The sequence below is a fragment of the Setaria viridis genome, chromosome 2 (genome assembly GCF_005286985.2).
Source record: "Setaria viridis chromosome 2, Setaria_viridis_v4.0, whole genome shotgun sequence".
NCBI lineage: Eukaryota > Viridiplantae > Streptophyta > Magnoliopsida > Poales > Poaceae > Setaria > Setaria viridis.
In genome coordinates this window covers 38,964,957-38,977,494 of record NC_048264.2, presented here as the reverse complement: position 1 = coordinate 38,977,494, position 12,538 = coordinate 38,964,957, and the positions used below count along the sequence as shown (strand labels likewise).

General features: G+C 43.5%; 2 protein-coding genes across 2 annotated transcripts; both read left to right on the top strand.

Annotated features, from left to right (window-relative positions):
* The first annotated feature begins 2,635 nt into the window (after window positions 1–2,635).
* On the top strand, window positions 2,636–7,195 carry LOC117846516 (uncharacterized). Its single transcript, XM_034727719.2, has 4 exons — window positions 2,636–3,031; window positions 3,754–4,533; window positions 5,111–5,158; window positions 5,243–7,195. Exons 1-4 carry the CDS (start codon window positions 2,828–2,830, stop codon window positions 6,443–6,445), a joined length of 2,235 nt encoding a protein of 744 aa, XP_034583610.1. The 5' UTR covers window positions 2,636–2,827; the 3' UTR covers window positions 6,446–7,195.
* An 804-nt stretch (window positions 7,196–7,999) lies between these two features.
* LOC117843104 (uncharacterized) lies at window positions 8,000–11,972 on the top strand. The gene is made up of 5 exons (XM_034723671.2): window positions 8,000–8,391; window positions 8,760–10,386; window positions 10,470–10,592; window positions 10,684–10,920; window positions 11,519–11,972. The coding sequence occupies exons 2-5, from the start codon at window positions 8,778–8,780 to the stop codon at window positions 11,521–11,523; spliced, it is 1,974 nt and encodes a 657-aa protein (XP_034579562.1). The 5' UTR covers window positions 8,000–8,391; window positions 8,760–8,777; the 3' UTR covers window positions 11,524–11,972.
* Window positions 11,973–12,538: the final 566 nt, after the last annotated feature.

Below are 12,538 nucleotides of genomic sequence, written 5' to 3'. Positions count from 1 at the left end.
TGGCATTATCTTTAATGGTCTCGAGAAATCTTTTGCAAGATGGAAACATTCTTTTGAGGAAGAATTAAAGCTGGTAACTCTGCGAGTGAATTCAGCTACCAGTAGTAGAATTAAACAGTGGATGAGTAGTCGCTTATAGTTTTCCTCGCTCTGTTTATCTTTTCGGCTTACTGCCGGTGTAATCTCATTGTAAATACCATCCTTTATATATATTTATAAAAAAGGTAGAGGCCTCCCCTGCCAATTCCCTCAAAAAAATGTATTTTTTCACATGGTACTTGAGCGTAGTCTATACGTTCCAGAGAAGTAGGGGCTAGCATAATTTCATTATGACAACATTAGAGTGAAGAAAAGTGTAGGCAAGATTTGACGACACATAATTATAAAACTGGATATCCAATATTATTATTTTCTTATCAGTGATGCTACAAAATGCACAAATAAAAAAAACAATAGGGGTCGGTCAGTAGTACCATCATATCAGTACATGCTTTATGCAACCAAAACCTTTTTAGGCCTGTTTGGCATGGCTCCAACTCAGTAGAGCTGCTCCACTCCAGAACTCCAAGCGGAGCCAGCTCCACTCTAGAACTCTAGAACAAAAATGGGGTGTTTGGCTAGATGGGTGCTCTCAACTCCAAAAAAGATTGATTTCAGTGTGGATTGCCATTGTTGCCCCCAATTCAGGCCCCACTTGTCATCCTCGCTATCCCATCTTCTTCTCCTGCCACGTTCTGCTCAGTGCTGTTCAGGTTCTTCTTCTCCTGCCATTGTTGCGGGGCTTGGGCAGCAGGCTAGGCGGGGACAGGGTCGGCCGGCGGGGCTTGGGTGGCAGGGCCGGGGCGGCGACGGGCGGCGGGGCTCGGCGGCGATGGGGGCGGGGCGGCGACGGGCGGCGGGGTGGGGCGGCGAAGGGCGGCGTGGAGGCGGCCACGGGGCCGGCGACGGCGGCGACAGGGGTAGGGCGGCGACGGGCGGCGGGGAGGCGGTAGGCTGGTGACGGGTGGGGAAATAGGCACGGGTGGGAGCTCGGGAGGAACATAATGAAACGTTTTTTTTAACCAGTGGTATTGGTGGGTAATTAACCACCAACTCCACGAGGAGGTTCGAAATATAGAGTTTTGGAGCAGCAAAAGAGGTGCTCCAAAACTCCACCTCCATTTGCACTACAGCTCCATGGAGTTGGCTGCTCCATGAAGTTTTGGAGTTGAGGTGTTTGGCTGGATTTTTTGGTGGAGTTGCTGGAGTTCTGGAGTGGAGCCATGCCAAACAGACCCTTAGATTTCTCCCTAGCTCTCTCCATCAAGCATGCATCATATAAGGAGTTAACAACTGTGCAATTGCTTTTTAATAAAAGAATGTAGCCACATTTATTAGCCATCCTCCCAAAAAGGAAAAAGAGACCAAATATTTTCCAACTTAGATTGACTATTTCGGTTGAAACCGAAGGGTATAAAAGGAAATAGGGAGAATATCATTCGCTAATCAAATGCGTGAGCGAGGGGCACCATGGTTGAATGTTTGATTAATGATATGGGTACCAGCAGCAAATGATGGGCTGCCTGCCGCTGTTCACAGCTTTCAGAGAATCTACCAAACCCACGACGTTGGAGGATGACGTGGCCAAGGTGCACGGCACCCATCCTGATGACCTGAATTCCAACGCAACAACTTTCCCCGTCTAACAAAATTCACAGATGGCATCTCGGACTTTCTAAATTTCACAAATGTATCCATTTTGCTCTGGATAAAACTGATTAGTCTTGCTTTTCAGCGAAGGCACCGCTAATCTAAAGCTGTTACTTGTTGGAAGTAGGATACACATTTATCCCCATGAGTATTCCATTGATGAATAATTTTCAACTCGGAATATAGCCAAAGGCATTATCATCACAGTCAAAACTTGATGCTTCGAGAGAGCGATCCTTTGAAATTCAAAATATAATATTTTATTTTGTGAAAAATAGACCTAACTATAGATATATACCTATACATACATGTGAGTTTATATATTATGAGCTATATAAGCAAAACCAAGGTCCTTCCGGCACAACTCCAACTCAGAGATTAATGCATAGAGTTTTTAGAATTAAATAAAATTGTTTGAACATACTACATATTTATCCAAATTAATAATAAAAAACTCAAACAAATACCTTTAATATAAAGACAGCTTTATCTCCAAGAATTTTTAGAGTTAGGGATGGCTAACTCTAACAATTATTGGAGCTGGACTTGCTCTATACCCTTATCGTCAGACTCATCTACATGCTTTAGAGATTCATGCATACATGATTTTTATCCAAATTAATAATAAAAATCTCAAACAAATATCTTTAGTATGCACAATTTCGTTACTGCTTTCGTATAACTAAACATTCAACAGGAAAAAAGAGAAAACGCATTACGCACTACAAATCATGACCAATGATAGCCTCTGTTGCCCGGTGATGAAAATCTGCTGATGGTTTCTTCAAATCGAAAAAGGAGAGTAGTTTCGAAGAAGCTGATGAGCAAAGGAGGTGGCGAGGAGGAAGCTCGAAGCTGGCGTCGTGGGTGAACGTGCAATACATCCAAAATAGGAGGAGCGACGTGGGAAAGCTCCCCGCTTCCTCCTCTCCCTCCCTCCCTTCCCTCCCGCCCCCCACCACCTGGGGAAAAAAAGCGACCCAACCAAACCCACCACCATCTGCCTCCGTGATTCCCAGCCCAATTAGCCCCGAACGAACAGCTCGCCGCCGCCGGTGGGATCGCCGGGCACTTACGCGCGCGCGGCTCCTCGGGCCGAACCCCTGAAGCACGAGGCGTTTGGGAGGAGGAGCCGAGGATGTCGCTGTCCCCGTCGCTGTCGGGCGACGAGGTGGAGGTGGAGGAGGAAGAGGAGGACGAGGGCGTCGACGGGTACCGCAAGGGCGGCTACCACGCCGTCCGCCCCGGGGACCAGTTCGCCGCCGGCCGCTACGTCGCCCAGCGGAAGCTCGGGTGGGGCAACTTCTCCACCGTCTGGCTCGCCTTCGACGTCCAATCGCAGGTAGGCCCCCGTCCGCCCCTTCCATCCTGATCCGCCCGAGATCGCGGCATCTCCCGGCATTCTCAGCGATCGACGGGGAGCTAAAGATCGCCCGCCTTCGCATCCGCGACCCCCTCCCTCTGCTTCGTAATGCGATTGCCCGCCTAGATCTCGCGCTTTATCGATTTGCAGAGGGCTGATCGATCGCTTGATCGGATCGCAAGGGTCGCTGCAGCCTTGCGTGGTTGGCGGGCGCGCGCCCTGCCCGTGGGCCCCACGCGAGGGGAATGGGTCTTGGGATTGGGATTGCGACGGGGAGGGATGGCGGGGGAGCTGTTGGATTTTTGTAGGCTTCGTTTCACTAGACTAGGGATTCAGTTTGTCCGTTTCCCCATTTGGTAATTTGGTTCATCCGTTTGCCGCTGCCGTTGGGAAAGCCTTTACTCTCGTTACCAAAGCGATCAGGTGGGATCAGGTCTTACATGCTGGAGCGAAGTCATGCCAAATTGAAGTTTTCATTTATTTTCTGGTACAATACAAAAAGAAATTCGGTTGCTAGTACTGGGGCAACTCTTTTAATGCTTCTCTTTTCTGAAAATATGGCTTACATTTAACTAAACATGTTTGTAATTATTGCTCTGGATAGACCTGCTCTGGATAGGGTGGTTTCTTTAACAAGAGTTATGAAATTGAACACAAAGAATGAAACATTGTTGTCACAAATTGTACCCTCTTTTCTGCAGAGATATGTAGCCCTGAAGATCCAAAAAAGTGCCCCTGAGTTTGCGCAGGCTGCTCTTCATGAAATAGAGTTCCTGTCAGAAATCACAAAGAGGGATCCGTCAAATCGCAAATGTATCATCCAGCTAATAGATCACTTCAAGCACACAGGACCGAACGGGCAACACATCTGCCTTGTCTTTGAGTTCCTCGGAGATAGCTTGCTCAAGCTTGTACAGTACAACCGGTACAAAGGCATTGGTTTTGATAGGGTGAAGCGAATATGCAAGTCGATTTTGGTAGGTCTTGATTACTTGCACAATGAGCTTGGCATCATCCATTCGGATTTGAAGCTTGAGAATGTTCTCCTTGTCTCAACGATTGATCCCTCGAAGGACCCCATTCGGTCTGGGCTTAAACCTAACCTTGAGAAGCCTGAGGGGAATCCTAACGGAGAAGTTGGTCTTAACCCAATCGAGAAGAAACTAAAGATGAGAGCAAGGAGGGTGCTTGCAAAGCTTGCTGAGAAAAGAAAATCAGTTGTGGAATCTTCGCGTTCAGAAAGGAGCTTGGATGGGATTGATCTGACATGCAAAATTGTGGACTTCGGGAATGCTTGTTGGGCTGACAAGCAATTTACTGATTTTATTCAGACAAGGCAATATCGGGCGCCAGAGATCATTCTAGGTGCAGGATACTCGTTTTCTGTTGACATGTGGTCATTTGCGTGTATTGCTTTTGAGCTTGCAACAGGAGAAATGCTATTTACACCCAAGGAAGGCCATGGATACAGCGAAGATGAGGTACATATCATATTCCTCATGAGCCTAGCTATTGTTTTCATCTATGAGTTGGCTTCAATTTTGCAGTGCCTTCTCACTAGAGACTTAATACAATTTAATGAAGTGAAATTGTGAAAAAGTAAGCATTGACTTGGACACATTTGATGTTATCCATAAGATGAGTATATGTCTAACATCAGAAAACAGTCACAGTCAACAGGAGTATGCTTGGCGTTAGAATTTTAAATTCTATCATTCCTGTTCACCTCAATTTTTTTTCCTCGAACACGCAGGTGTCATTGTACTAATAGATAGAAAACTATTTACCTTGAATAACACCCACAAATAAATGTGCACCCAAAAAATAGCAGTGGAACTGTTCAGGTAATTAAAAAACTACTAGGGGTTGCAACTTTCAATATTAGATTAATCTACAACATTCTGAAGCGCCAATTCCAGTATTGGAACTTAAATTTAAGTTGAATTTGGCGTCCTGGCATTACCATGTACTCTAGGAGTATGAGCGCTAAGCCTTGCAAATTTTAGTTGATTGTAACCCTTAGTGACATCATTGAGGACTGAAGATTTGTCATTGCAGGATCACTTGGCTTTAATGATGGAATTACTTGGCAAGATGCCAAAAAAGGTATGTGCAGCACTCTTTTTGTACTCAATCCTTGGTTTCTGAAATATCAAACTAACCTGTTTAATAACTTTTAAATGAGTTCAGATCGCCACCATGGGAACACGATCAAAGGAGTATTTTGACCGCCATGGAGATCTAAAGCGGATAAGAAGGCTGAAGTTGTCATCTGTTGAACGCATCCTTGTTGACAAATACAAGATTTCTGAATCTGATGCGCGGGAATTTGCCAATTTTCTCTGCCCTTTACTTGACTTTGCACCAGAGAAGAGGCCGACAGCTGCAGAATGCCTAAAGCATCCATGGCTTCAATATGATGAGGACAAAACTTGTGAGCCTCATAACAATAATGATGCCCAAAGCACAGGGAATACCACCAGTGGTGCCTGTACAAATATTGATGTGACGGACAAAAAAGGGAGCCTCACTGGAAGTTGCAACAAGACTGCTGATGCGAAACACAACAATAGTAGCATTACCAACAATGCTTCCATGAGCACTGATGTGCAGCCCAATATTGGAAGCATTGCCAACAGACTTGCCAAAAATGCTGATGTAAACCTGAACATTGGATCAATCACCAACAGAGATGCCAAGAATTCTGATACAAAGCCCCACATTGGAAGCATAGCCAACAGCGATGCCAAAAGCTCTAGTTTAAAACTGGACACAGGTAACACCACCAACAAAAATTCCAAAACTATTGATACGAAGCCCAACACTGGCAGCATCTCAAGCAGGGATGAAAAGAGCAGTAATGTGGACACCACCACTTCCAATGTTGTCAACAGAGATGTGAAGCGCAGCATCAGAAGTGTTGTTAATTCTTATATCAAGAATTTTGATGCGAAGTTCAACACTGGAAGCACTGCTAACAGTGATGCCAGGAACTCAGATACGAAACCCAGCACTAGAAGTGTTGCGAATGCTGATGATGCTAAGTGTATGGACGTAAAACCAATCAGCGGAAGTGTTAAGAGCAACGATGCCATCAAATCTAATGTAAAATCCAACACTGGAATTGTTGCAAACAGTGATGCCAAGTGTATGGACGTGAAACCAATCAGCGGAAGTGTTAAGAGCAACGATGCCATCAAAGCTACTGTAAAATCCAACACTGGAATTGTTGCAAACAGTGATGCCAAGAACACCGATGTACAAACTAACACTGGAAGTGTTGTCAGCGAGGATAACAGTGTTGACACAAAACCAAATATTGGTCGGGTTGCTGCAAGTATACAGAGGTTGGAGAGCAGCATGAGTAAAGTGCAAATCGGGAGATACCGGTGATACATTGTGGCTGAGTGCTGACTAAATACCTATTTTCTGGCTTGGACATATGTCATTGTGGAGAGGCACATTCTTTTGCGTTAGATTTCTACTATTGATTTGGTTGCTGAGGATAATAAATACTTATCCAGAGCCAACCTTCCTCAAGATTGAGGACCTGGCAGGTACCAGCTGGCGCTCTAGTATATCTCTATTCCTGCTAACTGTAAAAAGTTTTGTATTTGCCCACAGAATTTACATGGAGGTACATATTTCCCATACATACCCTGGAACAGATTGTATTAGTGCTCACAGATTGACACACTCAAAGTTACATAGCATTCTTTTCAACTTTTTTGTGGGTAATTATGAATGCCTGTTCGGGAATATACGTGAGTGTGAAGTAGGTGCAGAAATTTCTGTCCATATTATGGTGGACACACTGGCAAGGGAATGATATACTCTCACCAGTCACACAGCATTACTCTCTTGTTTTTGCTGATATTCTGCTCTCAGCAAAAAAAAGAGATTGGCCTATGTCTTCTGGGACACGGATCGGCATTTTTTATGAGCAGGGGTTGACATTTTTGTTCAGTTTCTTGGTTTGAGGTTGCTTGTAAAAAATGGGACGAGGTGTTGTATAAAAATATTCTTTTATGTTCATTTTGTAGTGAACAATCATATCAACGGAGTTTCAGGGTTGATGTCTCTGAACTACATAGGTGCTCAATTTATCTGAATATTTTATCTTATTCACAGAACTTAAACTTAGCATTTGCTCATCTGTCGTGGTTATTGTTGTTGCGTAGTGTGTGTATATAGGACGTTTAAAAGAAAGTTGTCGAATGGAACAATATGATGTACACACTTTTTTTTATCGGGGTGCTTTAGTCATAGATATATGTTTCAGGCATTGATATGGTTCTAAAACACATTTTTGTTGTAAATTCTTTTTAGGATTGTTTTATAATATACCGCATTAACAAAACAAAGATGTATGCATGTTGAAAACAGAACAAACGTGGATTGACGTCACATGTGGGGGGAAAACATCTTTGGGACGATGCATTTGCTGGGTCACCTCATGAATATATACAGCTTTAGGCACTCCGCGTACTAGAGATAATGAGATACATTCATGCAACAAAACGTATGATGTCAGTCATCCGCATGCAAGGCAATTCCAAACTTTAAATGCAATACTTTTAAAACTAAACATCTAAATCAAAATCCGGTTGCACCGTTCTCTTGCAACGATCTCTTCAAAGTAAGATCATATAAAATGATTCATTTAGCTTCAGCGATATTTTAAAGTAATTATGTGACAAAGATACCTTTGCGTGTGTTCTAACTTGTCTGTCACTTTTAAAAAACTGCTGGCGTTGATATTGTGAAGAATATAGTGGCGAACATGCTTTGAGAGGGAGCAAACAAAAGAGTGGAACAGCTCAATGTATTTTCATGTTTCTGTATAGGATTTTTGGGGAAAGTTTCATGCATTATCAACTTAATCTACCATTTTTCAATTCTGATTAGACAATTTACGTCTGTATAAAATCTTATTTCAAAATATAGTCAACATTGATGTCATACTTTATAATAAAAAATATAGGAATTACAGATCATAAATTGGGTTCACGCTCGACTTTATGAAATACTATAAGCATTTTGATTCCACTGTTAAAAGGATATGCATGGCAGAAGCATCATGCATGTTTTAGCGAAGTCCCAAGTCCCAACCGCGTTGACAGAACCAGTCGGGTCCGCGAGGCAACCATTCCCTCCCCTGCTTTTGTTAGGCCTCCACCGCCTTCCGCGCCTCACCGCACCTCTCTTCCTCCTCCTCTCACACTCCCTTCCTCCCGCGCCGCAGGCGCTCTCGCCGTCCTCGCCGCGACCTCCCGGGCGCTGCCGCCGTGGAGCGCAGATCCGCCCCGACTCGGCTCGGCCTCTCCTCTCTCTCGTCGGTACGAAAACCCGTGGTGGAAATCCTCGTTTCCTTCTGCAAATGCATTTTGTTTTTCTGTACCGCCAGCGCTCGATTTCAAGGCCTTCGATTATTTGCCCTCGAACACGTCGTAGTACGTTTTTTATGCCTGGTGGTTCACATTTCCAGATTTTTAGGGCTCACGTCAATTACGCACCTGATGACTAAGCCATCATGAACTCATGATTCATGAGGTGATCCAGCAAATGTATCGTCCCAAAGATGTTTCTTGTTGTGCAAATGTGCAAAATCTGAGATTCATAATCCCAAAAGAATTGTTTCTTGTTGTGCTTTCTAAGTCTTGTCAGATGTAAACATCGGAGCTGACACATTTTTTACATATGGAAGAACGTGGGAAACTGTACAATGAAATGGAGAAAGATTTTGAAGGAAATGACACCATTGAGGACTGCGGGCAGATTCTTTCGGCGCCATCCTTCGGTTCTCTGCCTGGTGCTGCTTCTACTTATATTGTACAAGTACTTCTTCGGCTGGTTCACCCTTCTTGTGACCACATCACCAATCTTCCTAATTGCTGGCGTCTTTCTTGGAGTCATCCTTGCTTTTGGTGAACCAAACAATTCTGAAAAAGATCATGTCTACAAAAAGATTGAGAAAGCTAGGTGTCTGAATACTCATGATAGCAACAAATCAGTTAGGGGCGTACCTCTTCCGAGAATTCCATCCGAAGAGAGAGTGGCCAAACACATAAACAGAGATAAGAAGATTAGGAAGAGATCTCACGCTGTAGCTTCTTCCGAACAAGGATCAAGTGAATCAGGTGGTTCAGATACTGATAACATTCCAATGCTACATGCATTTCATCATCTTAGGTCAGGCAGCAATTCATCACAGTCCTCTCAAGATGGTGACTCCAATGACAGCAGCATTGAAGATGGAATGGATAATCAACAGGGCAATGGGGGCAATGTACGTGAGGGCAAACGGCATGTTAAAGTTATGGCATGGACTGCTGATGATCAAAAGAACATACTGAATATCGGATGCTTGGAGATTGAGCGTAACCAAAGATTGGAGACCTTAATTGCTAGGCGTCGGGCGAGGAAATACACGGACAGGAACTTGATAGATTTTGGTAGCAGTGATTCCTTACCTACGATTGAAGAGCTATCAAAGTTCAATGTTCAAATCCCTTCTATTTTTGCTCCTAGGAAAAATCCTTTTGATCTTCCTTACAATGAAGATAACTTCCCAGATTCTGCTCCATCTGCGCCGCTGGAAATAGGAAACCCATTTGATTTACCAAGCGAACAAGCAAATGAGAGCAGCTCCTCTGGAGGAACCAACTCAATCTATGCAGAACCTATTCCTGTAACATCTCATTTACAAAGGAGTGCACTGTTAAGGAGGCATGAGAGCTTCACTGAAGGAGCACCATTCCTCAGTGACTTTTTGCAAGATGCACGGCCTTCCCGTTTTAGACCATACTTTGTTACAGAAAACATGGCTAATGAAGAAATCACAGATCCAGTTCTTGAAGGAGAAACTAGTGAAAAGAGCAACTCCAAGGCCAGTTCAGTTCAAGATTCGGATAGTACTTCATCAGTTGCCGATCAAGAAAGCCAGAAGGACGTTTTGGAGGATTTCTCAAACCAAGGACAACAATCTTCATTCAGTCAGACAGATGAACATGCACATATAGCTCGGCATGTGAGGGAAGTTTCTCTTGCCCTTGACATGGAGCCACCTGTACTAATAAGCGATTCCTCTGATGATGACATATCACTGTCTGGTGAACATACAAATGACTGGGAAGAAGCACAACAGAGTGATTTCAGTTTTCCACATAATACATTATTAGAGGATCCTAGTTTTATGCAACACCATCAAGAAATAGATATGGCAAGCAATGGGTTGCATCATATGTCCCCACATTCAAACGATCTTGAGTTGACGTCGTCATCATCCGATAGCTCTGATGATCCTTTCGAAGTGAATGACATCGAACTATCAGGTAATCCCAGAGAAATATCTCTTTTTCAGCTAGTTATTTATATAATGAATCCCACATCTTATAAGTGTTTTCCTACTTTCTAGCCAAGGAAGTGGTGGTCATTGATGATACCCACATTCCTGATCCTGTTTATGATTCAAGTCCTTCAGGAAGTGAGAAGCCCGCACCTATTGGTTTAGTAATTGGTGAAGCTGTGCTGCAAGATGGTAATTAAAGACTGCAATAATTGTTCAGTTCTAATCGTGGCATAACATTGCCATTGTTTTTTTTCCCTAAAGTACAGAATTAAAGTTGCAGGTCATGCTCGTAATCTTGAGGAGGGTTCACCATCAAGAATGGAGACTTCTTCCAGTGAGGCAGCTGTACCTAGTTTGAGTCCTGTGGAGCAAAGAGAACTCAGAGAGAAAGAAGCCTATGAGATAAGGGAGCAGTCCATGGTCGGCCATAACGAAGCCCATGAAAATTCTGTCAGCCATGCTGATCCTCCCATATCTGAGATAAGTTCTCAGTCAACTACTGGAGGTTCAACTAATGGTAAATCTTACTAAGTAGGAGCTTTTCTCTTGCGTCTTACTAATAGATCCGCCCATTTGATTTTTTTACCACACGAATTAAGGAAGTTAATGTGGGCGAGGAACATTTAAGCAAGGTTACAATAAGTAGAGAAAGAAAAATGTGCCTCAAAATCATATTAGGTTCAAAATATCTTTTTTTTTTCTTCAAAAAGGCATTTCTCAATCATTGGTACATCGGGAATAGTAAAAAAAATAGTTAATATAAAAGTGAACACTTTGCCAAGTACCCTGGTTGCAGTAGGCGTTGAGCAAATGCATATGTGATAAGAATTGACAACAACACTAACAAACAAATAAAAGTGTATCAAAGATGGATGATGATTACGTACACTAGGATCCAGATGAACTAATGTTTATGATAGCAATTCAGCTGATAGCATGCAGTAAGTTGCTGGGGTGATGGCTTGGCGCATCAGGATCCAGCACCAGCAGCTCATTTCATCTTGTCATGTTGAATACTTAAATTCAAAATCGAAGATAAACTCCGCTACAAACTAAACAACTACCCATGGTCGTAACACATGCACTTATCTTCCTCTGATTACTTGTTGGAACAGGTTAATCTGGCAGCGGTATCGTATCACACTCCACGAATGCAGTTCTGGGTTTCTTTGAAAAAATGACGGCAGCACCGACGCCGGAAAGAGCTTCTTCAGCAGTACTCCAAGGCAATGTTGTGTAAGGCGAGTTCTTGGCAAGTAATCTGTGGGAGGGAAGATGTTCATCGCAAGAGAGTTCTTAGCACTTCGAAGGGACTAGACAACGTGTTGGACGTGTATAGTCAAGATTTACCGAAAAGAAAAATGCAACACATTAGCATTAGCAGTTCGCTGTAAAATGGCTAGATACGGTTCTTTTGGTGGATCCATTTTTGGATTCCTTTTTGTTTATTTGTGAATACCTTCAGGACTATCAGTTTTATACCGTAAGGTGCCAGTCCGCCCCGCCAAGTACACCTTAGTTTATGAAGTTTACCTGCTGTGCAATTGCCCTAGCATCTACAGTTTACCTGGAGTGCTTGCTTAGGGGTCAGATCGAGTCTGTCTTAACCAGTGCTTGGTTGACTTGCATTACCGTGCGCTTGTTGCTCATTGTTCTGAATAGGCTCCAACTGAACTAGTAGAAGCCTTCAATATTCAGACAATATTCAGACATACATGAGAAACAATTGCCTTCGCATCTGTAAACCAATTGAGACGTACTGGAAGCTTCACTGCACGCCGAAAATACCAATCTAAAAAAGAAGATCAAAATAGAACTTCACACTGCAGCTAGGTGTTTTGATTGCAATATCAGTGTCACCGTCTCGTATCTAGGCCGAGTCACTATCGCAGGCTCAGAGCGTGCTGGGAGATCTTGAGATTTCCCGTCGATTCCCCACGAATCAATTTCCGTATTCTTGCCGTTGAACTCGATGGCACAGCCCGCCCGGCACCTTCCGCTCAGCTCCGCCTTCCATCGCCGCATTGAAAAGATTGCGTGGAATGCTTAGGATATATTGGTTGAGCTCTTTGGGCTGATTATATAGAAGTATATGGCTTGGAGGGCAAGTAGTCTCTCCTAGAGATAAGGAAGGT

Excerpts from the sequence above, each read along its gene's own strand:
- LOC117843104 (XM_034723671.2), top strand. The coding sequence starts at position 8,778 with ATGAAATGGAGAAAGATTTTGAAGGAAATGACACCATTGAGGACTGCG. Across the intron at positions 10,387-10,469 it reads GAATGACATCGAACTATCAG|CCAAGGAAGTGGTGGTCATT; the intron begins GTAATCCCAGAG and ends CCTACTTTCTAG. Across the intron at positions 10,593-10,683 it reads TGAAGCTGTGCTGCAAGATG|GTCATGCTCGTAATCTTGAG; the intron begins GTAATTAAAGAC and ends TTAAAGTTGCAG.
- LOC117846516 (XM_034727719.2), top strand. The coding sequence starts at position 2,828 with ATGTCGCTGTCCCCGTCGCTGTCGGGCGACGAGGTGGAGGTGGAGGAG. Across the intron at positions 3,032-3,753 it reads CCTTCGACGTCCAATCGCAG|AGATATGTAGCCCTGAAGAT; the intron begins GTAGGCCCCCGT and ends TCTTTTCTGCAG. Across the intron at positions 4,534-5,110 it reads ATGGATACAGCGAAGATGAG|GATCACTTGGCTTTAATGAT; the intron begins GTACATATCATA and ends TTGTCATTGCAG.